Genomic DNA, 26,165 nt, shown 5'->3' on the forward strand with positions numbered 1-26,165 from the left:
TGAGCAAACCCCACATAATTGACCATAAGTAAAATTAACCATAAGTAATTTACCATAAGTAAAATTTACCATGAGTAAAATTAACCTGCCATATGCTTTCTATGTTTACCAGAAATGCTTTTTCAAAATCCTTAAAATAACCTAAGGAGAAACTAAATCAACCTAGGGGACCAGGGAATTAAATCATCACATCTCTAACCTTAATGTATATATACTAAATAATACTAACAAGCCAGCTGCTGCAATAAGCCTCTGTTATTAAGATGCCTTGGGTAATAAGTTGGCTGGTATGTTTATTCCTTGAAGGACCAAAAATTTATTTTAGATATACTCCACATCACACTTCTCTGCCTTTTTAAACACATTAAACTGAAACTTTTAAAATTGTCTAGATAGCTCAGGGACTAGTCTGCCCTCTAATGCAATAATGTCCTCAGGGCTCACTGAGGCAGAGCTGAGTGTCCCTATACCAAGCGGTCCTTTCTATCAAGCTATTAAGAGGCCCTCTCCTAGTTCTATAGATAGTCAGGCTTGTTAGACCTGAGTAAGGGCCACAGGCTGGGGATGAGAGTGAATGTAAGGTTTTACATTTTGGACTTGGACACATCTGTTCTAGCTGAACCAGAGGACTACTCTCCCTCTCCCCCCAACCCCCATTGAGGTCAGGTGATGCTAGATGAGTGAACTATTACCTCACTTTGTTTCTTTAAAAGATTAAAATATTTTAAAAAAAAATTAACAAGCATATATGCACTCCATCCCCCACAAAGAGTTCACCCCATCAACCTCGATTTTACCTAGTTATCCTTATGAGGAAACTGTCTACTTCTTCCAGAACATTGGGAGATAGAAAAGTTGAGAAATCTGTAGATCCTGGGGAGAGGGAAAGCGGAGGCATATGCTGCAGTGCCTTCCTAGAAAAGAAAAACATAAAATCAGAAAAAAATAGGCATACGAGCTTGTTTTGATGAATCCCTTATTAATGAACAGACAGTATTCCCGTGGAGAACGTGACACATAATATAAACTAGCCTTATTTCCCAGGAGTCATAGTGCTAAGTAGTTTAATAGGGTTTCATTTTTTTCTTTCTTTCTTTCAAGAGTTCAGTTTTCCTCTGTAAAAGCTTATCCAACTCCATGGAATCCAGAATCCATTTTAAGTAGTGTAAGCAAAAGATATCCATACACTACAGAAAACTCTAGAGTGCTTAGAAAAACTGACCCCCAAAACAGAGCAGTTTGTGATTCAGTAGAAAATTTTATACAAAGGATCTTAAGATCTCTGGTATCTAAAGATATGTCGTGTATTTTATTTTCTCCTAAACAGATCAGCACCCATCAGTTTCTCCATTCCTGTTCTGTTTCTTGGCTTTTTCACCTTAATGTCTGTTTTAAAGTTTCTCTTTTCTTGTCTCCTCTTTCATTCATCCTCCTCAATGCCCCAATAGCTTTGCCTTCTATGGACTAGCAATCCTAACAAATTAATGCAACAAATGATTATTGAGTCCAACTACATGCCAGCAACTCTGCTAGGTGAGTGAGTGTACCATGAAAAACTGAAGGTATGCCGTGAATGTATCAAAAAGCAACTAAAAATTCTATGACTGAAAGTTATTTTATGATAACAGTAATGAGAATCCCTGAAACAATTTTATTTCTACATTTCAAAATAGGGACAAGGCTAACACCATGTCAGCATCAACTCATAATTTCTTTTCTGTCTACACAAGGAGCCACCTCTGGGCTGTACCAGCACAGCAGCTGCACTCAGACCCAGCTGATCAATGAGGTCTAATGCACACAAGCAGCATGCAATTGTTTACTGAATTTATTTCAACTGATACAATTAAACACTTCTGACCCAAAATGTTCTTTCTTATTTTTCCTCATTGATCTTTTCTTCAATAAATTTTTTATTTTAGAATAGTTTTAGATCACTGATCTTTAAATATCAGGAGTGCATGAAAACACCACTGCAGATGAACTAGTACAACTGAGCAGGGATATAAACTTTAAAATATATCCCTTCTTCAACAACTTGGCATATCTTTAAAAAACTAAGGTAGAAAGTTCCTCCTCTCCACCTTCCTGGAAATCTAGTCCATATGGCGGGGCTGCTCAAGGCTAGCATCCATGTTTATCTGGGGGTAGGAGGAGGAGACATGGTGGCCTATACACGGGCACTGGAGCCTGAGCAGGGTGAGAAAGGTATCTGCAGAAAGGAATAGCCTGGTGTGGAATGCAGGTACCAAGTAGGGCAAGAAGGGTGGCCTGGTACAGGTATAGGAACTCAAGGAGGATAAGAAGGGCATCTGTGCAAGGGCGGTCATAGCAGCAGCCCTGCAAAAAATGTTGGGGCAGGAGTGGGATGAAGAGGGTATCTGTTCAAGCACAGGGGTGACAGGAGACTGGTTATATAGAGGGGGACTGAGTAAATATATTAGGGTTTAGTTTCTAAATAACATTCTCCACTAAAAGGGACCTTGACCCCTTAGAAAAATGGCTGACTCCAGGACTAAGGCAGGGAATGCTCAAGATAAGTCTGAAATAACTTGTCCACAAAGTAAGAAAGTGTTCTAAGAATGATGAGAGCATGTAAAAGGGCATATGATGGCCATCCACCAAAAAAAAAGGCACATGAAAGGGTTGCCACCAGCCTAATCTGGGACAATCTGAGCATCAAAACTATGATTGACTATGATGCAGGGAATAAAATAGGAATCTGTTAGTCCTAGCTAAACAGAAAGTTTGATGAGGAAAAGGATATTTACATATTCTTAAAGTACCTTCTCACAACTTCTTATTACTTACAAAAGGAAAAAGAATTATTTTATAACAGAAAAGTCTAGCAGACATCACTTTAATCAAGTGACCAAAGTTAACATCATTAGCACTAGTAATAGGACCACCTGAAGTTGTGTGCCACCCAATGGGATGCAATGAGAACACAGCATTGCTTCCATGATATCCCTGCTAGAGATAGAAAACCTAAAACTATTCATGATGAAACATCAGATAAACCAGGATTGAAGGACACTCTTCAAGATAACTCACCTGTAATTTTCAAAAGTGTCAAGGTCATAAAAGTCAAGGAAAGACTGAGGAACTGTTCCAGACTAAAGGAAACTAAAGAGCTATAATAATGAACTGCAAAGCATGATTCTGGACTGGATCTTTATGCTATAAAGGATATTACTGGGACAACTTGCAAAACTTGAATGGGGTCTGAGGATTAGATGTTAATTCGTTGATTTTGATGATTATTGGAAAATGTTCTTGTTTGTAGGAAATGCACAATAAAGTATTCAGGGACAATGTGGCACTAGGTTGGCAAATTACTCTCAAATGACTGAGGAAGAAACAAAAATACATTGTAATATACTTGCAAAGTTTCTCTAAGTTTGAACAGTTTAATAAAAATCAATTTCAAAACAGGAAGGCAGAAAGGGGTATGGCCAACTATTACCCTTCAGATCTAGCATTGCCAGCAGTGTTATTTACTGAAAAGTTTTATTTAATAGTACTAACCAATCTCAAAAGATATCGGGAGAACAAAATATTAGCAAGCTCTTTTTGGCTGATACTTTGACAACCTATGCTAATAGGCCTATTATTATTTATAAAACCTATATACAATACTATTTCATTGCTATTAAAGCTGGTTGTTTTTGTCTTGTATGTTACTACTTGGTTTTTTTGCCCCAACAGTTTTTTAAGAGAAAATTTCCAAAGGTGCTCTACATTTCAAAATAAGTTTAGATTTCACTCCAAAGACCTAGATTCAACTGATCCATCACCTGGCCGTGTGACCTCAGGGAAGGTCTCAATATCCTCCTCTATAAAATGGGGATAATTTTTACAGGCACATTTTAGTGTCAGTAGGTAAAATAATGGACAGCATCTGAAAGTGCTTTATCTGCTATAAAGTGCTATATAAACATAAGCACTTGTTCCCCAATGGATAAGGAATGGGCTCAGCATGAGTGGCCTTCTCATAAGACTGGGGCACTTGGTGAGCTGGTGAAGAAGGACATTGAGGGAACTGTGTGAGGAGGAGCAGGGCAGTGGAATGGGCACTTCTTCAAAGTCATATGAAGCCAGAATGAACATCAATCAAACAAAGCAAAAGCGTGGAGCTGACAGGAACAAACAGGAAACAATAGGGTACCTGAGGCTGAGCTCTTGACCACACCACATCAACAGCTCAGTGACACTCTCTAAAGGGTTAGAGAAGAATGAATGCATTTTGATGGGCCTGGAAAAGAGAGAGTGACTTACTGAGTATTGTGCAGCACTGTCTGGACAAAAGTGGGATTTGTCTCCATAGATGCAGTCACCAAAGATGTCAGCAGAGACCAGTACCATATCGCAGAAGCATCTGAGACTGACACCCCAGACTTCTTAACTCTCTGAAAACCAACAGCTCTCAGACCATGAATTCTAGTGTCACATCCATCGCTAAGACAACGTTTTATGTTAATCTGGACATCTGTCAAGCACAAACAACAAATTTAGTATTGGATTAACTTCTTTAGTTCCGCAAATGCTAGGCTCCCAACTATAAGCAAAACAGTAATTGACATTTCAAAAAAAAAATTCTGAAGATATACTTCACAGAAATAAATAATGTGTGCAATGACACTAGTATATAAAAAACTTGTCAAGAAACATTGATGAATCTAAGAAATCATAAAAATATGGCTTAAGTCTTTACATCACAAAACTTCTTAGAAACTTATGAGTCTTGAAAATCACACTAAGAGCATTTTAAAAATCCTGACTGAATGAACACATGGTAAGAACACTTCTAGAATTCTCCCTAGAGCTCTGAAAGTTGGATTGAGTTGTAAAACAGTAACTGGCTCATAAGCAGTTGTGAGAATTTCATTTTCATAATCAAGTCCAAATAGATGACATAGCCATGATTCACCTTCAAGAGATGTCACAATTTCTTATTGGGGCTGGAGAGGAGGAGATGAGAAGTTAAAAAGGACACAACTCAGATAAGACCACCACAGTATAAGACAGAAAGCTTCTGCTCCACAAGCTTAACTACTTCTTTGCCTAGGGGTGAGACACACAGACTCTACCTCCCTAGGCCTCAGTTCCTTCAAGCAAAGTAAGAACACTTCTATTTGGCCCAGGAAAGCATTAGAAGAAAGGAGACAAAACATGAAGCGTTCTGGCTCCCTGAATGAAATAAGCCTGGAAAGAAATCCCAGAATTGTGATTATTTCCAAAATGCTTTGTGTGAAATAGTGTTATAATAGTGTAAAATTGGGAACAACCTAAATATCCAAGAATAAAGGATGGGTTAAAATTCAGGCATATTCTCACAACACTAAATAAAGGTGTTTATGAATATAAGATATGACGCATTAAAAAAATTACAAAAGAACATGTACAGAATATTACCATTTTTGTAAAAAGGCATGTACAGATATATATAAATATATATATATATACAACCCTATTTTTTAGGGAAAAAAGTGTATATATGTACATGCACACATAAATACAGAAACACAAGAAATGGGATCCATACCAAGGTAGTCACAGTGACAATCCCTGGGTAGTAGGATTTTGAGTATTTTTCTTTATATTTTTCTAATTTTCCAATAATAAAACTGGAATAAAATATTTTTGACTAAAAAAAGGCTTTACTGCTTTTCTATAATTTTTAAAAACACTTAATAGATGAAATAATGACCGCTTTTGTGTATATCATGAGCAGCAAATCAAATCTCAAAATAAAACTAACGACTTCTGCACTTCAGGGCTCTTCCTGCTAAAAATATGACTTCCCTTCCTCCCCTCCCCATCCCCTTAGTTTTGTTTGACTCACAGAGCTGACTGATGTTGGCATTTTCCAGAAGTGTCACATAGCCAGTGACATTGCTGGGGATGTGCACATCTCGGACTTCCTGAAGATCGCTGGCACTCCTCCCCACAGCTACCGTCACCTGTTGTGGCATGTAGCTCTGGTCAGTGGCAGCCACTGCAATGGACAAGTGCCTGAGCACAACATCTGGCTTCATTTTTAAACTGGAAAACACAGAGAGCAGGAACTACAAATGTTTAGAACCCAAGTCCCATCTCAAAGATCTTAGGTATATTTGATATACCCAAAGACTGATTTTTCTAACAGCAACTGACTTGAAATGCTGGCTATGAGTTTTAAAGTCCTTATGACCCTCCCAAGTCTCTAAAAACCTTTAAGTTTGAGGAGGTACAAAAAAACCTGCCTCAAGTCTGCATCATCAGCTCCTGCCTAAAGAGTTTCCAGCCTACCAGGCTCCCCATAGCATCATAGTTAAAGCATGGACCCTAAAGCCATACTGCCTGAGTTAAACTCTTGGCTGTACTACTTACTGGCTGTGTTACCTCAGAATCCCAAACCATCAAGAGAAAGTTTGATTTTCTTGAAGAATTAGTAGGCTTCCTTCTATCAGAAGATAATTCTATAGCACATTTTCTCTGGTTGCCTAGAGACTCAGAGTGAAGTTTAATGCTCTTAGCCCCCAATGTTTTCCCTTCTCATTTGCATATACTTGATCTTTCAGTTTTATCCTAATGATTTCAATGTGTATTTTTATACTGACAATAACAGCAAACGTTTATTGAGTTATTGCTATTTTCCAGATAATGTTCTAGGAGCTTTTAATAAATTATCTCACTGTAAGCTGCTGTAAACCTTTTTGGAAAGTACAGGGATGTAAATCAATAAAGGTATACATACAAAAACAAAACAAAACAAACAAATAAAAAAACCTTTCAGTTCGAGATGAATTTACATTTCCTCTTGAAGTAGTAGTACAGGCAGGAAAGAACAATATGAATATTCTAAGAAAATCCCTTTACCTGACAAGATGCAAATTCTAAACTGCACCCAAATAACTGAGTATATTCCTTCATCTATAAATTAGATATATGGCTAAAGGTCAAATGTGTCCTCTAAGAAAAAACAAGACCATTACATCTATTTTCACCAACTAAAATTAGCCCATTTGCTGAAGAGACTGGTGAAAATTTAGACAGCGGCTTCAGAACCTCTAGAAACACCACAGTTTACTATCTATCATCAGATCCATTCCAGGATTCCTGACCATCCCATTCCCTCTTCTAAACTGACCAACTAAGTTGCATACAGTGGATTTAAAAAATGTACAGAAAGGGTTTTAAAAAGTACAATTAGGTCTGATATAAGAAAAGTACTTCCCTTGTGATACTAATTTTCCTGAGAAACTAGTGAAAAAGATCTGAAATCAGTACCATAAAATATCAGCGAAATGCTATTTTCTCCTTTTAAAATATCAAGCAAAGAAATTACCAGTGTTTATGAATATACGAACCAGGTTACATGATTTTACATGATTCTTTTTACTTGATTCTTAAAGCATCTTCACAGATAGCCACTCACAATAAGAAAAAATCCAGGCAGTTAGTAGAAAACATTTCAAAATTTTAAAAAATTTTAAAAAATAAAAGTATTATGGCACCCACCGAATCCAGTGCGAGCGGGCACTGCCATCTGACTGCCAGTAGGATGACGTTTCTCCATTTGTCATCTTGTCAACATCTGCAGGGTTGGATGATGTTTCTATATAAGCGTAGCACTTTGCTACTGACTTGAGTTTATCCATCTCTGGGCTTCTAGTTAGATCTCCAGGGCTTTCTGCAGGGAAGACCAGAATATATCATATGACATCTCTTTCAGGAAGGGAAAAAAAAGTTCATTTAAAACATTTAACAGAAATATGTTTGGCACTCTGGGCCTAGAAACATTAATCTTCCTTAAAATCTCCATTCACAAGAACCCATTGGCTAAGGATTGCTCCATTATCTCTTTATAGTGTAATACATAAACCACTGAACTATTTGCAAAATCATGCCCAGAGAAGAAAATGGTGCCTTAGAGTTTGAATTTACATTTCTTTAATTATGAATGAGGCTTTTTAAGCCACTTGTGCTCTGAGTATGGTCCAGTCCTACACTCTTCTACTTTCTTCTGGATCACTGGTCGTATCAATTCATAATTTTATATACGTTATATAATGTACATACACACACGTAACAGCTAATACTTACTTGATTGTTTACTGTGAGACAGGCACTTTTCTATATATTCTCTATGTATTAATTCATTTTAGAAATGAGGAAACTAAGGGACAGAGAGTTAAATAATTGCCCACGGGCAGAGTTACTAAAAAATTTAATCTGTCAATTGAGTTATTAATATGTTGCAAAATGTATTTTTGTTCCCTAGAATATCATTTGTCTTTTGACTCTACCTGTGATATTTTTTGTGGTGAAGAACTTTACATTTTCATATAGTCTAATCTGTTAATCCTTTCTTTTGTGAATTCTGGGTTTCATGCCTTGCTTAGAAAGACCATCCCATATTTTATAAAGTGGAACTATTTTCTTCTAGTACTCTTACTATTTCCTTTTTAGTTGAACTTTTTGATATATCTGAAATGCATTTTACTGAGTGAAGTGGGTTAAGAATCTAATTTCATTTTTTCTCCAGATGGCTAACCAGTTGCCCTAACCCCACTTGTTGACAGTTCAACTTTCCATCCTGATTTATAATGCTCACTATATTCCCATGTGTACTTGGCTCTATTTCTGGACTCTGTTATGTTCTACAGACCAGTCTGTATACATCATCAACTTTTGCTGCCATGGTGGCTTCCCTCAAATATTCAACGAATACAAGTTGAGTATCTCTTATGCAAAATCCTTGGAACCAGAAGTGTTCCAGATTTTGGAAAATTTGTGCATACTGGTTGAGCATCCCTAATCTGAAAATCTGAAATCCAAAATGCTCCAATGGGCTTTTCCTTTGAGCATCATGTTGGCACTCAAAAAGTTTCGGATTCTGGAGCATTTTGGATTTGGGATTTTCAGATTAAGGATGTTCAACCTGCACTCACTGAGTACCTACTATGTGACAGGCAAGTTCCAGGTTAAGGAACTTAACCAAGGATAAGGAAGTAAACAAGGCAGACAAAATACAAGTAAATAAATAATGCTACAACTTCAGATAACAATAAGTGCTATTTAGACCATTAAACCTGCAAAGGTGATAGTGACCAGAAGGTGGGGAATGGGGGAAAGGGGGGCATTAATTACGTAGAATAATGAGGAAAGCCATCCCTGAAATCACATTTGAACAGAGAAATGAATAATGGATGGAAGGAAGGAAGGAATGAAGGACACATTCTTATGCTACAAACTAATTACTACTCTATTTCCAGAAACAAAGGCAGGGAGAAGGATTGGCTCATCCTATTAATAAACACGTTTTAGAAGAGATGATGATAGAGTACTTTCAGGAGAACGCCCCATACACATACCCTTCTCTTTTTGTACCAGCTGATCCAGAGACTCCTTCAGAACAGAAGACCTCATGGTGCACATGTTATTGCAGTGGTCCAACATCGGGTAGGGTAACGCCATGCTAGAGATCCGATTGCGATGCAGGAAGCGCAGTATCATTGATGAGTGAACACCGAGTCCCTCCTTTGACTCTGAAAATATGTCTATGAAACCTAAGTAGACAAAATCCATTTTTGGCATTTTTGGGAAGCCACAATAGTGTCCACATCCCCTGCCTGGTGGCCTATCTGAATTGGCTAAATTAAAAGCAGCCATTAACATTAGCTCACTTGGGAGAGTGTGGTACTGATAACACCAAGGTCATGGGTTTAGATTTTCCAACTGGCCAGAGGCCAAAAAAAACACAAAAGCAAACAAACAAACAAAATAAGCATCCATTAACAATCTTCATCAATATTTCAGCTTTAATCATTTAAAAATCTAAGTAAGTTTTGAAGAAATGAACCTTAACAATCGCAATTTAAGAATTAATTTCATTTTCTACCAGACGCTAGGAGGGAAGGGGGTGGGGGAAGGGGAAGTGGTGGATTAATGGGTACAAAGCTATATTACCTACCCTAAGTGAATCATATAGTACATGCATGAATTGAAACACACTGTACCCCACAACTATGTACAAATAAATGTTAAAATAAAAAATAGAAAAGATAAAAAGAACTAAGTAAAATAATGAATGTAAATGCTTAGAACAGTGCCTGACAAATAAAAAAATTTTTTTAATTTCATTTCAGTTAAATAGAATTTTAGAAGACTTAGAAAATGATTATCTGTTTCAATCCAAACTTTGAAAATGTATAAGCACTTAAATACTAGCCAGAAGACTTTAAAGAAATTTTGCATATAGAATACAGGCTAGGAATAAAGCTTATTGCATTAGAGAATAAAAGCATAGCTGTTTTTTTTGTACTAAGTGACATAATACAATGATAATGACAATACGATCACTACCATTTCCACAATATCTGATGGCACTGTACTATTTATAAGGTAATTCCACATACATCATCTCATTTGGTCCTCACAACAAGGTGAGGGAGTAGGCACAAAGGGTACAGGTATCCTTGTTTTACAACTGAGGAAAATGAGGTTTAGGTGACACACCAAGATCAACAAAAAAGATTAGGATTGGGAACACCCCTCCTGCACTCCCTCCAGGTGCTCCTTCCACCATTCCAGTTCTCTCCCCGCAGTGTGACTCCTCTGGAATCTGCCCCACTTGTCCATCCCTCTGGCCACTCCCAGGCTCTGGTTTCAACACCTCTTGCTTATACACCTACCCAGATGTCCCAAGTGGTTCTTCTGGCTGCCTCCCATGTACCATTAACCCAAGTAGTCTCATGAAAACAAAAGAGAGATCGTATCTACCCCTGCTTAAAATCCTTTTACGGTTCTTCATAACCTAAATTAATATGCCTTGGACCAAGGTGCCCATAACCCAGGAGTGCTAGGGTTAAGTGAAGCAAGGATAAACATGACAGCCTTTCCTGGAGCTCAGATATATTTTCAGATTTGAGGAGATTTTTAATTTTTTTACTTTCTAATGAATCATAACAAACATAACAAAGAGTACACATATTATTGTTGTATTGCTTGATGAATTTTCACAAACTGAACACACCCATATACACAGTACCCAGATGAAGCCTTTGGAAGTCTCTGGCAGAAATTTTTTTTAATAGTAAAACAAACGTTCGGATCTCCATACTGGCCAGCCACAAAAAATAAATAAATAGTAAAACAAGCAATTATATTAGAGCAGAATAAAACTTTGCATTAATTTTTAAAATGCAACTGAGGAGAAATTTTGTGCTTGAAGCAGCTCATCTTGGTTATGCTCCCAACCCAAACCCTTAAGACATCTGATTTCGGAAGACTCAAAAGTCTTTGTGAGAGGCTGGGGTTAGCTCATTTGGTAGAGCGTGGTATGGATAACACCAATGTTAAGGGTTTGGATCCCTGTACTGGCCAGACACCAAAAAAAAAAAAAAAAAAAAATCTACGCAATCCCTACCACTTCCTTTTACAGTTTTTTCTTAGCAGACTCCCACAGTAATACCCACGCCTCGTCTTTATACACTGCTGATGCTGTACTGATTTGCTCAGAAAAAATAGACTGACTCTGTAATGGGAAAAGTGTTTTCATACACTGAAATATTTGGTACATGAATGAATTTGGTTCAATGAATTCAGCAAAGGTACTGTCTCTTATGCACCAATACAATGAAAAGGAAAAGAACTAGTTTTAGTGTGGGAGGAAGTTAGAGAGAGAGACTAGGAAACTGTGAAATTCCACCACAAAGGTGACCTCAGCTTACAAAGGTTCATCCTAAGACTGTGATAATACAATTCTTTAAAGATGGGTGTTGATGGAAAATTTTGAGTAGAAAGTCCTAAGTCACAAGACTGCTACCTAAGTGCTTTGAGATCTGGACCCTGAATTTTTCTCAACCTAATCTCTCCATCTCACCACAGTCACCCAGCACAGCAGTAAACTAAGGATTACCTGTTGGTGGATTCCCTGGTCTCCAACCCTTTCCTCTCCTCCCAGAAAATCTCCTTGAGGTGTCCAAATAAAGCTCATGCTATCCACATGCTGCTGGTAATGCAAAGGTGGGAGTAATATGTAAATGCTAAGCTATCAGTTAGCTAAACGTAATTCAAAATATAATTTTAACTGCCATGAGAATAGGAAAAAAATCAATATGCATGGGCTACCTATAATACTCTATAAAAATTACATAATTACCCCAGACTGGCTAGCTTCCAAAAAAAAAATTATATAATTAAAGACAACCTAAGGAAGAGTGGAAATATACATTCTTTATCAAGATACAGAAACTATACTTCCCTAACTAAATATATCACTCAGCAGCAAGCTAGAGGGGTCAAGAGCAATCAGATTTATATTTATGTGTACATCAAATCTATTTTGCCTCTGTTGCTGCACTAGCTATGCTAAATATTATGATACCAAGTACAAAGAGCAGGAAAAGTCCTTTGGGAAGATAAACTGAGACAAAGGATGACGTGCAAAGGGTTTTTTCCTTTCAAATGCAATTGTCTTCTCACTGAAAAAAAAAGTATGTAACTTTTATCATAATTCTGTCTTTGTATAAGTCTGGGCCCCCAAGGGAAACCATATAAAAAAAACTGGGCCTGTTTTTTGTATGTACAATGTGTAAGAAGCATTGCCTAATTTCAAGCTATTTATATTCTTACTTAAATTTCAAAGTAATAGCTTTCTAAAAAAAAGAAAAACACTAAGAGCTTACTATGTGCCAAAAAAATGTGCCAAATGTGAGGACACAACAGAAATAAGACAGAAGGTCCCTACCTTCATGGAGCTCACAGTGTAGGAGTAAAGACAGATATTTAATGAATGATTAAGTAAATAATTAATTAATTACAACAATAATATGTTGAAAAAAAAATGCAGGATGCTAAGAGAACAGAGTTCAGTAAGGACTAGGGAAGACTTCTTAAAAGAGTGAAATAAAGAGATCCATTAAAGGGCCAGCCTGTAGCCCACTTGGGAGAATGTGGTGCTGATAACACCAAGGCCACTGGTTCGGATCCCTATATAGAGATGGCCGGTTAGCTCACTTGGGAGAGTGTCGTGCTGACAACACCAAGTCAAGGGTTAAGATCCCCTTACTGGTCATCTTTTTAAAAAAAAAAAAAAAAAGAGAGAGAGATCCATTAAGGAAGGCAGTCTCAAGACAAAGGTTCATAAAATGGTAGAACTGATTACCCATCATTGTATTGGAGAGCAAAAGAGATAATTACACTGAATGCTAACTCAGATCATGTGCCAAATGAATGCTGCTGGGAGAGTTTATTTAATAACGCCTACAAGCTTCCTTAATTTCAATCTCTAGTACAGCAAGGTTCATTTTGGTACTAAGAGGGCCCGCTTGAGCATTCAGCACTCAGATGAGAGCCATACCTGGAACAAGAGAACAGGCCTGTAGTTGTCTGATGATGTGGCTCGGCTCCCCTTGAAGATTAGCTCCACTGGAATTCTTGAGGGCCTCCAGCATGTTCTCAGCATCAACTGTACCATCACCCTCAGCATCAAACTGGGCAAAGGCCTACAAGATAAAAGATGCAAGAAAATCAGGTCTGTCCCAAATAATTTTATTTTTACTTTTAATTTACTTTATTTTTAATTTTAATTTTATTTTTAATTCTCAAGTCCGGTGATTTTTTGTTGTTGTTGTGGGGAGATGAGTCCCTACATGCCATTCAAAGACCAAGTAAACCCAGGATAGTAATTTACTGTGCCTTGTAGGATGTAAGTATACAATTATATACAATTTTATCATCTCTTTTCTCCTCCAAGAAACTAACCCTTCCTCCCCACAGATAATTTCAGAAGAAAGCAACCACTGTAAAAGTGTTTAACTGGTTGCAAAGTGCCAAATACAAAACAAGAATTAGAAAGAACTGGCTTAGAGTAGCGCCTCAGGTTTAGGTGGACTTTTTCTTTTAACTACTCTTTAGACACAAGAACTAACTTGGTTTATCTGCTCTATAGCCCTGTTTTCACTAACCTTGAAGCATAATTTAACTTGCCTCTTGCCCATTTGGGGCTATCTGGGGACCTGGTACAGCATGGGATTTGGTTTGAATTTTGGTCTGTCACTAACCAGATGTGTGACCTTACCGAAGTTTCTTTATCTCCATAAGCCTCAGTTTCTTGATCTGAAAGATGCAACAAATATTGCCACATTCACAGGCAACTGCCTGGATTAAGTAACAATCGAGCAGTTAAAGCCCAACACAGTGAAAGCACATTAGTATTGGAGGGTTGCCCTTCTCCTTTCTAACCTGCAACCCGTGGACTAGGAAATACCAGGCACAGCTGAAAGTGAGAATACTATGCTGAAAATGGGGGTGGGAGGGTGATGGTTACTTGCTAAATGTTTAAGACTCAGCCTTCCCCAGGGATCCCAGAATGCTGGCTGTCAGTCTCATACACTTCTAGGCAAAGACTGGAAGAGTCTTCTCTGGGGAAACTGACAAACCCAAGGGAATAGGTCTATAGATACCGACACTGGGGATATCCCAACGAAAGGACCCAGCCCATTCATCTTACGGTGAGCTTCACTGGTCGACAAGCCAGAAAGAAATACAGAGCACCCAGGTTTTTAGTCCCCCATTCTTTAATGAGTAGGCAGCCCAGGACCACTAGACATTTGAGGAAAGCCTTAATATGAAACACAGAAAAAGTAACTAGGAGAAAAGAAAGTCTACGTAGGGAGAAGAAAACCTCAAAAGGATGATGAATATCTTCAGAGAAATATTTTAAAAGATATTTCAAATACCAGCTTTACTGAGGTATATAATTCATATACCATAAAATTCACCCTTTTAAAGTGCACAATTCAGTGGGACCTAGTATATTCAGAGTTGTACAACCACTACCATCATTACCTAATAAAAAAAGATATTGAAACTGTGAAAGAACAGGATACTATTACTAAAGACAGGATATTGAGAAAGTTTTAAAAATCTCTTTAAAATTAGGGCCGGCCCGTGGCTCACTCAGGAGAGTGCGGTGCTGATAACACCAAGCCCACAGGTTCGGATCCTATATAGAGATGGCCGGTTAGCTCAATGGGTGAGCGTGGTGCTGACAACAACAAGCCACGGGTTAAGATCCCCTTACTGGTCATCTTTAAAAAAAAACAAACAACTCTTTAAAATTAAAATATCAGAGCAAAATGAAAATCTCAATAGAAAGGTTGGGAGATAAAGTTGACTAAAGTGCTCAGAAAGTAGAGCAAAAAGGTAAAATGATGGAAACAGAGAGTCAAAAGAAAAGGAAAATCAAGGGACAAGTCTAGGAGGCCCAGCTCCAAATAACATGAGTTCCAGAAAGATGAAACACAGAAAATTTAAGGGAGGAAATCACAATTATTATAATCCGAGATACTTTCCCCAAACTGAAGTACATGAGTTTTGAGACTGAAGGGGCTAAATACCCCACACAATGAATAAAAGTGCATCTTAATGAAATTTCATAATGTTGAGGGGAAAGAGAAATTCCTACTTCTGGGATGTCTTAGTCCATTTTATGCTGCTATGACATAATACCACAGACTGAGTAATTTATAATAAACAGAAAATTTTTTGGCTCATGGTTCTGGAGACTGGGAAGTCCAAGAGCATGGTGCCAGCATCTGCAAGGGCCTTTGTGCTGTGTCATCTCATGGCAGAAGGCAAAGCCTATGCAGCAGACCTAGAGAATAACAAGTCCAGGTTAAATCAGGTCAGAAGGCTCTGGGAAATATTTCTTTGAGAAGATGAAACTGATAGCTACCCATTTGTTTGAACATATTGAATGTATGTTAGGGGAGACTCAGACAACTGGCAGAGAATATGGGATTAAATTCATGGTAAAAGACATAGAAAATTAAGAAAAATAAAAGTATCAATTCAATTGTTAATTCCAGAGCACATAAAAAGATGTATAAGAAAGGAAAAGCAATCACGAGATACTACGTGACTCAGCTATGCAAAGAATTTACATAATCATAATAACGTAAATATTGAAGGGTGATCTAAACAAAACTGATACAATTCTAGAGGGAGGACAGGAGATGTGCAGGCATGGGCAAGAATGGGAAAGTAAAAGACAACTGAAGTCTCATCTTCCATGGTGGGAATAAAATAGATAATGCCTAAAGCTGAAAAACCGCAAAGAAGTGATATAAACATTTGAGGGTACTTCAAACAGTTTGTGGAAAAAAAGAATTAAAAGACCTTTCCGTAAACTTTTTGAAGATACCTCATATTATTTGGGAATATATAGTTAAATACCCAAGAACCAGCTACAGAAAAGTAATTGTTCTTGGGGAGTGATATACTGGGGTAGGAGAGTACAGGGCCATTGGTTTTTGTTCAAGTCTTATGGACTCCATACCATGTACATGTATCACTGGTAACAATAAAACCCAAAATTTTTAAAGAGTGTCCACTTCAAGCATGGGATGACTAAATGAGTAGGCTTAAAGCTTTTTTTTTAAAGCAGTATAATACTTCCTCCCCTCTAAATAAAATTTTATACACAATGGATATACCAACCATAAAAGGAGGTTTCTGGGACAACTGGATACATTTGAATGTGGGCTGGGTATTAAACAGAAATGTATTGACATGGGAAGGTGAAGATCATAAACTGGAAAAAGTAGGTTACAAAAGAGTATTGTTAGAGAACAATCTCATGTTAGTTTGAAGAAAAAGCATATATGCACTTTCCACATCATTATAAAAAGTATATATGCACATGCATAAAAAAAGACATGAAAGAATATTAAGATGTTAATAGTGGTAATATGATACTTTATATCTTCCTATTTTTGCTTATCTGTATTTTTAATCTTCTGTTATCTAAATGTTGCTTTTGTAATACTAAGGGGGAACTTTTAAATATTAAGAAATATTAAAGGGCCGGCCCGTGGCTCACTTGGGAGAGTGTGGTGCTGATAACACCGAGGCCACTGATTTGGATCCCTATATAGGGATGGCCAGTTAGCTCACTTGGGAGAGCGTGGTGCTGACAACACCAAGTCAAGGGTTAAGATCCCCTTACTGGTCATCTTTAAAAAAAAAAAGAAAGAAAGAAAGAAATGTTAAGCACAACCTAAATATAAAAAGTGGAGCCAAAGGGTGAGGAGGAAGGTGGCACAGAAGCACAGTCTCCATCTGCCCTGAGGCCCCACGGTGAGAATACTACAGTACCAAATAGCTACTTCCCAACTTTTCCACATTATAGCATACAGAGAAAATAATAATATTTGCATGACTCAAGGTCTGAGAGGGTTAGCATAGCTGTAACCCATTCAGTTGGGAATGACATATGGACTGGGAAACTCTGAATTAATATTTTGGTACTTCCTAAATTCCAGGGACTGTGCAAAGCATTTTACATGTGTAATATCATTTACTCCTCATAAGGGTAATAGTACTTACTATTAACCTCCCCATTTTATAGTTGTACAGAAAGGTCAGGTCACACAGTAACTATTTGAATCCAAGGCTCCAGCATTCACGTTCTTCACCACGATTGCATTCTCCTTCCTTTGACCACACAACCCCTGGGATTCATTTGCAGTCTGGAGACCAAGTGCTTAAAACTTCTCTTAGCTCTCTCCCTTTCCTTCATCTACAAAAACTGCTCTCAGTATCCTTTGCCCCGGTTAACTCAATATCAACCCTAGAAGTGAGACTCGCTCTCTCTAAGTCTCAAGGCAGCACTCAAGTCCTACTTGAACCAACACTTCCACACTTCAAGTGCCACCTGCATCTCCAAGTACCATATGGTTTGCAACTTTCCACACAACTCCTGCCATTTATTGCTACTAAAAATTCTATATAAGCAAGGCTATAAAAATAGTGACAATTTTGCTACCTTTAACAGATTTCTGTTGATGTGTCAATAGTTAATGAATACAATAAAAAGAATTTTCAAAGAAACAAAAAACAAAGACATTTGGGGTGAGGAAAAAAAATCATAACAGCTTTGCTAACAGTTTCACCAAATACATAAGTAATTTCATAATACTCAGAAATTGTCCTTGAAGAAATGTTCAGGTTTAAAGATCTAACATTTAACATCTAGCTTGTTTACAGTACTTCACAGAAGCCAATTTACTCATGCATTCATTCAACACTAGCGGATAAAGCTGCCATTATATATATACCTGGCCCTGTACTTGGTTCTGCGGATATAAAGATGAACAGGGCACAGTCCTTGCCCTCCAAAAACCTTACAACCTCAAAGACAGATCTGTAAACCAAAAGCAGCAATGTAACAGGTGTGATAACTACAACAATAGAAGTAACAGCATAAATTACCATTACTATTATAGCTAATATTTACTGAGCTTACTATGCACCAGGAAGAGTTTTAATCACTTTGCATGGATCAAGTCTTATTTTCCACAACAACCCTAAAGGTAGGCACTATCTTTTTACTAGCGAGAAAGAGAGGTTAAGTATTTTGTTCAAGGTCACATAGTTAGTACTGGTAAATGATGGAGGTTGGATCTGAATCCTGCTCTGATTCTGGACCCCACACTATCAACCACCATGAGCCAACAGACACTTGGGTGGGCGGGGAAGGCATTCAGGAAAAATGACCCGGAGAAAACAATCATTGAACTGAGCTTTAATGGATAACTAGGAGTTTAATCTACTTGGTATGGCTGGAAAGGAAACAGGAGCAGGAGATCAAGAGATGAACAGAGGTCAGAATAGAGAGATCCTGGCAGACCAGGCTGAGGAGCTCAGATATACAGTAAGGACACCACGAGGCCACTGGAAAATATTAAGGGTGGGGGGAGCTGACATCCCAGATCTATATAAGCTCTCATTTTGGAATGGACCTACAGATCTCTTAAACTATGGGCCTTTGTAGTGCCTGACCCCCTTCTCCAACAACTCCATGAGTGGTCAGCCACCTTCTGTTACACACATCAGTGACGGGAAGCCCACATCCTCTGGACAGTTCTGACAGTAATAACTCTCTTCTCTATAATAAATGGAAATCTCCCTCCCCAAAGTTACCACCCCATTGGGCCATTCAGAACACATCTGCTCCCTCTGCCCCAAGACAGCCCACAGATCACTGATGACAGTGATCAGGTCCTCTGAGTTGCCCCCAAGCCCTCCATTCCTTCAACCAGTTCTCCGTTCGATATGGGCTTAGCCTAATTCCCATCCTGGTTGTTCCCTTGGGATCCCTCTGGTTTGCCAATAAACTTCAGAGCACTGCTCCTCAAGTTTTATTGGCTGATCCACTATAAGAAGTACATTTTGCATCATGACCCAGTATACATATGAGGGGTTTTCAAAAAGTTCATGGAAAGATTTATATTATCTTTTAATTCCATTTCTCCACAAACTTTTTGAAGTACCCTTGTATAACTGATATAAAAGTTTCATGAAGGGCTGGCCTGTTAGGTCAGTTGGTTAGAGCACAGCCTTGTTAACACCAAGGGCATGGGTTCAGATCCCCATACCAGCCAGCCGGCGGGGGAAAAAGAAAAGTTTAATGAAACAATGCAATACTTTCTCTCATCAGTATAATGTTTTCTGATATTTTCTATTCCAATCTATTCTGCTTCATTTTTTAAAAAGCAAGTTAGCAGACACTAAATAAGATTTCCGAACCACTAACGGGGCAGTTTGAAATGCACTGCCTTGGAATGTGGGGCCCAAAACTCAACTTAATAATCTAGATATGGTCTAATAGTGCATAGTAGAGCAAGTCTACCTTTGCCTCTCTAAAAACAGAGCAATGCCCCTATTTCCATGAAGCTAACACCCATCTCCATGAAGACATCAACTTGCTCTGCTGTACTCTTCCTCTGCCTTTCCTGATTCAGGCCTCTTCCTATGACACCTTCCCACTATGTGCTCTGCCATCCACGTGATAACTATTCAGGCAGCACCAAGTGTAGGCACTATGGTAGGCACCATGTGGGAGACAGAAAGTATAACAGGGTCAGGCCAAGAGAGAAAACCTGCATTAGAGTTTAGTGCCAGATTTACTGCTTACTCTCTGTAAGACCTGGAACAAGATCCTTGGCCTCTGTGAGCCTCAGTTCCTCATACTGTTGGACCTTTCTTCTCCACAGCCTGTTGTAAGGATCCAAAGGATCATAAACAAGATGATGCCTAGTAAACTGCAAAGAACTGTTATTAAAATCTAGTTAGAAAGCTGTATCCATCTCCCTTACAGACAAGAGACAGAAAAGTAGGCTGGCTGACTACATATTTCCATCCATTTGCCTTGGCCTGAGGGCAGCATGAGACAGGTCTCAGACCCTCACCCATTTCTGTTTAACCTCTTTAACCTCTACTGGGATCAAGACCACACTGCATACATGACAATGGATACCAAAATCATCACAAACCAAAAAAAAAAAAAAAAAAAAAAAAATCATCACAAACCAGAATTGTGGGCTTAGACCAAGCAGAATGCAATGCATTGGATTAAATATGAACGCTGCACGCTGCTTCAACCTGAGAGAAACATACTCCAGGAGAAGTCAACAAAATCTGGATTTGCTCCTAGTTCTGCCACTGGTTGACTGGGTAGGTCACCGATCCATTTAAGGCCTCAGTTTACTCATCCATAAGACTGTCTCACATTCCTTGTCTAAATAAAGGGCTGTCACGCAGTGGCAGGAGTAAACGATCTGAGAGCTGAACTACAACAATAGGGAAAAAAACACCAATTACAACATCTACTGAGCATTTAGCATGTGCCAGGCACCGTCCTAGGTGCTTTATAAGAACTAACTCATTTAATCCCCATAACAATTATATAAGGTAGATACTCATTTTATGAGTATCAACTGAGCAACTGAGACACAGAGTGGTCAAGTAAGGTGAACAAGCTCACCTGTTTTGAGAATGGTGGAGGATTTGCCCACAAGCAAATTGGCCCCAGGCCCAATTCTCAACTCAATCCAAAGAAGAACAGTGGAATGGGCAGATTCATAAAGCAGCAAACTTGCTGATACTGTTAACAGGCTAACTACACACCTGTCCAGGACATTATGGAAGTAATCCATTTATGAGGGTAGAGAGGACACAGGTTACATGCAATGATTACTAAGGTCACAGCCAGCTCAGACTCTAGACTAGGTGCCAAAGAAGTATCATTCCCCAAATTTGCCATGTTCTGTTTCACCTCAATATATTTGCACATGCTGTGCCTTTCAACTGAAATATCCCTTTCTTCCTTTGCTAGGTAAATTCTTCCAGCATCTCAAGCCTTGGTTTGGTGAAATCTTTCTCAAATTCCATGATACTGTTAAGTGCTTCTCTGTGGTCCTTGAAAATGAAGAGGGCTTAGGATAGAGCAAAGAGTTGATGTGGGGAGAAAGGGAGCAAAGGACAAAATTCCCACATATATGGGGGATGTATATGGCTGGTTAAAAGGCACTGGGAGGCAAGGGTGGAAAGGTATAAGGACCTAAATATTAGTCCAGTATTCCGATATGATTCTGAAGGAAATGAGGAGCCACTGAAGTTTGAGAGGAAGGCAGTATTTTAGAAATCAGGGAAAGGCAAAACAGCTCCCCCATAGCTCTCTGGGACTATGAATTTCTCCAAAGAAGCCAATATCATCATCTTCCACACAACAAGACACACAAGGCCAAAATAATCTCTAATTCACCCTGGATCTTTCTCTTCTGCACTGCCTCATCAGCATCAACGGCCATCACTTACCAATGGCTTCCTGTGTGCAGTAGCAGTACCGGCAGGTAGGTGAGGGGACCATAGCCTAGTTGCCAAACAAGGCCAGACCATGTGCTCTAAGTGCCAAATGACCTGTACAGAGAAGGTAACCAGAGCCTCAGGGGTAAGGCTGAAAACACCATTTATAGAGAAGCCACCTGAATCATGCCACAGGAAAGCTTGGTGCTGACCAGGTGATGCTGCCAAGGTGGGGAATCTTGAAGAACTGAGAGAAGCAAGGTCCACACACAGGACAAGGCAGGCATACCACTGGCTAGTACATGGCTTGTGCAGGCGGCAGAGGCAGATGAGGTAAGAGAGTGAGATAGGCTAGCCTGTGGGTTCCAATCCATCAGAGGATTATGCATTTGGTCCTTCAGGCAGTGAGGAGCCAAAGGTTCAAGCTGAGGGTAAGCAATGCTTGTAGTCTGCTGCAACTATATGGTGCAAATACATCTTTCTCACACCCTGTCTTAATAGGTCATAGAATTACATCTGCACAATTCTATTTGCACAGTTCTTGGGCTCAATGCCACTCTAAATTAGTTGATTAATATTTTTGACATGGGCATTAGGGCTTTTCTCCAAATTTCCTCTAAACCCAACAGTGACTAAGAACCTTTGTAAGTTTTCACTAAAACTATATTTAACCATTTCCTCCAATGTCAAGAAACATCTTATTATTAAAAAGTTGCAGACTAAGTATGAAATATGAATATGAGGTTGGAGTATGAGAACTGCATCTTCTTCAGCCGGCTAAATCCCCGAGGGCACTATGGGGGAAACACCGAGCACTGGCCATGAGCCAGGGATGTGCTAAGATGATGAACAGAGATGAATCAAAATGGCCCTTCCCTCAGAGTTTACAACACAATGAATTTCACAAAGTAGGCACCAAAGCTAATATGGCAAATTAATAAAATAAGACCTATTCATATTAACTCTCACCTTAAAGCCATCTGCTGTCATCCTGTGCTACAACTTTTTTCTGCCCTAGAGCCTACATGATTTTCTAGAAGTATACCATATTAAGAGCACAAATATCTAATCGCTAATCTCTGATGTCAAATAAGAATTTAATTTTAACTCTATTTCTCTTCTACATAGAAGTCAATTAAATATTGCTCCCCGTGAGCAAACCAAAGAGTCCTTCTCCTGAACCACACCTACCAAGAGAAAAGGTGTGCTGTACTATAAAATGGGAACATTTCAGACTTGGGTCCATGGTACAACTCCAAGAACGTCTTTATGACACCATCTCAAGCAACTAAGTTCACGAGAACGTTCACGTGAATACTTATTTATACACAAGACAACCATGGTTAAGATTATTGCAATCAGGTTTTTATACCTTGGCTAAGCCTCACCCACAGCACTCTGTTTTGTTTTGGGGGTGGGGGTAGTGGGGCGGCTGGCTGGTACAGGGATCCGAACCCTTGACCTTGGTGTTATAACACCTCGCTCTAACCAACTGAGCTAACTGGCCAGCCCACACAGCATTCTATGATCTAGCTATTTAAGTGAAGGACTTCTTACTGTAACCCAATATTTGCTCTCCTTTTCTTCTGTAATTAAATCCTGATTTAGTTGAATATATGGCTATGAAGGATCTTTCCCAGCGTCTCTTACAACTAAGTGTGGCCCTGTGACTAAGTCTGGAACAATGGGATGTAAGCTATGCCCTTAAGAGAAGGCATGTGGCCCTCTCCTCTTTTCTCTTTCCTGCTTGTTGGAATGTGGAAAGTAACATGTGGAAGATGACAGCGTAATAAGATGGATGAAGTCAGGTCCCTGATGATTATGAAACTGCCATATCAGCCGTGAACTGCCTACCTGGACTTTAACGCAAGAAAGCTGTTTCTTGGATCCCTCTACTGGCCAGCAAAAAAAAAAAAAAAAAGAAAAGAAAAGAAAAGAAAAGAAAAGAAAGAAAGAAAGCAGCTTCCTTTTTATTTAAACCACTGATCACTGGGTTTTCTGTCCCTCTAAGCAGTTTTGTCTAACTCTAATAGACCATACCAGACTTCTTCAAGATTCTCCATTCTCTGGACTTTGGACTTCTGTGCACGCAATTCCCTCTGCCTGAAACACTGCTACCACCTCCTGTTCCTTGTCTTTTTCACCGTTCAAACATGGGCTGAAATGCTGATTTTTTCAGGTAAGTCTTGCTTGACTCCCTAGATGAGGCTAAATTCACTCGTCATTTACTCCTTACGCTTTCCCTTGGATAACATTCACCATTTGTCTCTTCCACCACACTACATATTCTTTAAGAGCAAGAATCTGCCTTGTCCACTTGCTATATCATCCAAGTGATTGGCACATACTATAGGCACAACAAATATTTGCTCAATGAATGAATGAATAATGCCACAGCCCTTGAATGATTTCTAGACCACGCCTCGAGGATTTCTTGGCCTTATATAAAGGGACTTCTGCAAACTCCAGTTTACAGCCCTGTCAAGTTCTAGCCCTGTCAGACACTCTCGTAGTGTAAATACTGTTTCTCTCCATTCACCTTTGGACAAATTGGAAATGTGCCAACTCCTTGAGGAGATCTGCACGAATCTTTCTTCCACCACTTCATGCTCTTATAATACACATAGGTACTAGAATGAAAGTATCACGTGTATTCTTGGGTTTAAAAAAAAGAGAGACCTTTCATTAACTAATATTAACAATATTTTTAAGAATAAGGATGCCTTAAAGATACTTTTTAAGGGCAAACATAAGAAACATACGAACTACATTATGTGAATTCTGGCCACGTACAGGTAAACGTTCTTAAAATATTTCAAAAGCCTCTAGTTTTAAAGAGAACAAAACCTTTTAATGGCATTACAAGTACCCGCTGGTTTACTGCTTTATTCACATACTCATCACTGATCCTGAAGATTCTACGTGGCTTACTCAGTTTCACAAATTAAGCACCTTTTTGTCATAACACTGTGGAGTTAAAGAAATAGGATCTTAGGAAGGAGGTAGTGGGATGCTTAAAAAAAAAAATCAGACTGGCCGGTTAGCTCAGTTGGTTAGAGCACAGTGTTTTAACACCAAGGTCAAGAGTTCAGATCCCCTTACTGGCCAGCCACTGAAACAATAAAAATTAATAAACCATCAACAGATCTGAGTGATGGTTTGTTTTGCCAGTGATTCATTGGGTGACCCTGGATCAGTCTCTTCTCAATTCTAAACGAAATGTTCAGTACAGAAAATTCCTAAGATCTCTTCCAAGGAAAATATTTTGTTGCCAAATCAATTTGCTCTGTTAGTGACTTAGTAGTGATGATGTTGGTGATTATGTAAAAAATTATGTAATTACAAGTATTCACAGAAAACCTGCTATTTGCCTATCAGTTTTGGGTCCTGTGAGGGTTTGAGTCTACGATATGTTTCTTTAAGGATCTAAAAACAAATGTGTATTTTGAAAAAGCAAGTTTTGCTTGGTGAGACTGGCTTTTAGAATGTCTTTCCAGTACATACTACTGTTCTTCCACATTTATTAGGCGCCCACACTGGATTCGGAAGATGCTCTGCAAAAACCTGCACAGACCAATAAAACAGAATGCTTTTCACTGCTACTTCCTTGATCCTTACACCTTTCTTTTAAACTGTTCTGGAGCCTAAAGAAGCTCCAGAGAACAGCTGATCCAGCGTCAGTCAAGTGCACAAATGTCCGCACTACAACAACATGCACAGACATCGGGGCTTGTCCAGCTCTTCAGAGCAAGGACGACCTAGTCCGGGATTTCCACACTTCTAATTAAAGGTTAAAGAGAGACTGAGCAAGCGCCCAGAGTGACCAGGCTGGGTCCCATGCTCCCATTCTAAGAACCTGCGGACCCTATGAGTTCCTGCCTGGTCTCTCCAAAACAACCGTCCACCTCTTCTCGCCCTCGTGGCTACCGCCCTGCCCCCGCCCCGCCGTCGCCAGCCGCCCCTGACCTCCTCGAACTGCTCGCCCGAGCAGCCAGCGCCACGAGCCTCCAGCAGCTCCCGGAACTGCTCCAGGGTGACAGACTCCTCGCCGCGGCCCAGCCGCTCTTCCAGCCAGCGCAACAGCGCGCCGTGGTGCCTCGACACCAGCGATTCGCAGGGCGGTGCGGGCCGCAACGCCGCGGCCGCCTCTCGCAGCCGGGCCGGTTCCAGCAGCGCAGCGGCGGGAGGCAGCGCCGGCGCCGCGGGGCCCGGGCCGGGGGTCGTGCCCGAGTCCGCGGCCCAGTCCTGGTGCGGGCCCCAGCCCTCGCCTCCGGGGACTGCCGCTTCGTCTTCACTGCTGTGACTCGGAGCGTTCCCCATGGGGCCTCCGTCTTGGGAGCCCGGCTCTGCCGCCGCCGCCGCCTACCCGCCTCGACCTGTCAACCTCCGACAGCACCCGGCGGGCGGGGACGGAGAGGGGGACGGGGAGGCTTCCGGCTTCCTGGCTGTCAAGCGAGGACGCTGTCGCAAGGGCACCATCAGGCGGACTCTACCAGCTCACGACAGCTAGGCTAGGACAGCCGCAG

The 26,165-nt window shown here is 39.7% G+C and overlaps 1 protein-coding gene across 1 annotated transcript in view; it reads right to left on the reverse strand.

The window, feature by feature from the left end:
- ZZEF1 (zinc finger ZZ-type and EF-hand domain containing 1) overlaps window positions 1–26,018 on the reverse strand; it is a 107,375-nt gene extending 81,357 nt beyond the window's left edge. The window contains exons 1-7 of the mRNA XM_063109531.1: window positions 25,606–26,018; window positions 13,349–13,493; window positions 9,360–9,554; window positions 7,504–7,675; window positions 5,846–6,045; window positions 4,279–4,489; window positions 798–914 (exon numbers count right to left, since the gene is read on the reverse strand). Coding sequence (XP_062965601.1) covers window positions 798–914; window positions 4,279–4,489; window positions 5,846–6,045; window positions 7,504–7,675; window positions 9,360–9,554; window positions 13,349–13,493; window positions 25,606–25,959 — 1,394 coding nt within the window. The 5' untranslated portion in view covers window positions 25,960–26,018. The remainder of the gene's footprint in view (window positions 1–797; window positions 915–4,278; window positions 4,490–5,845; window positions 6,046–7,503; window positions 7,676–9,359; window positions 9,555–13,348; window positions 13,494–25,605) is intronic.
- Window positions 26,019–26,165: the final 147 nt, after the last annotated feature.

The sequence above is a fragment of the Cynocephalus volans genome, chromosome 10, assembly GCF_027409185.1.
Source record: "Cynocephalus volans isolate mCynVol1 chromosome 10, mCynVol1.pri, whole genome shotgun sequence".
Taxonomy (NCBI): domain Eukaryota; kingdom Metazoa; phylum Chordata; class Mammalia; order Dermoptera; family Cynocephalidae; genus Cynocephalus; species Cynocephalus volans.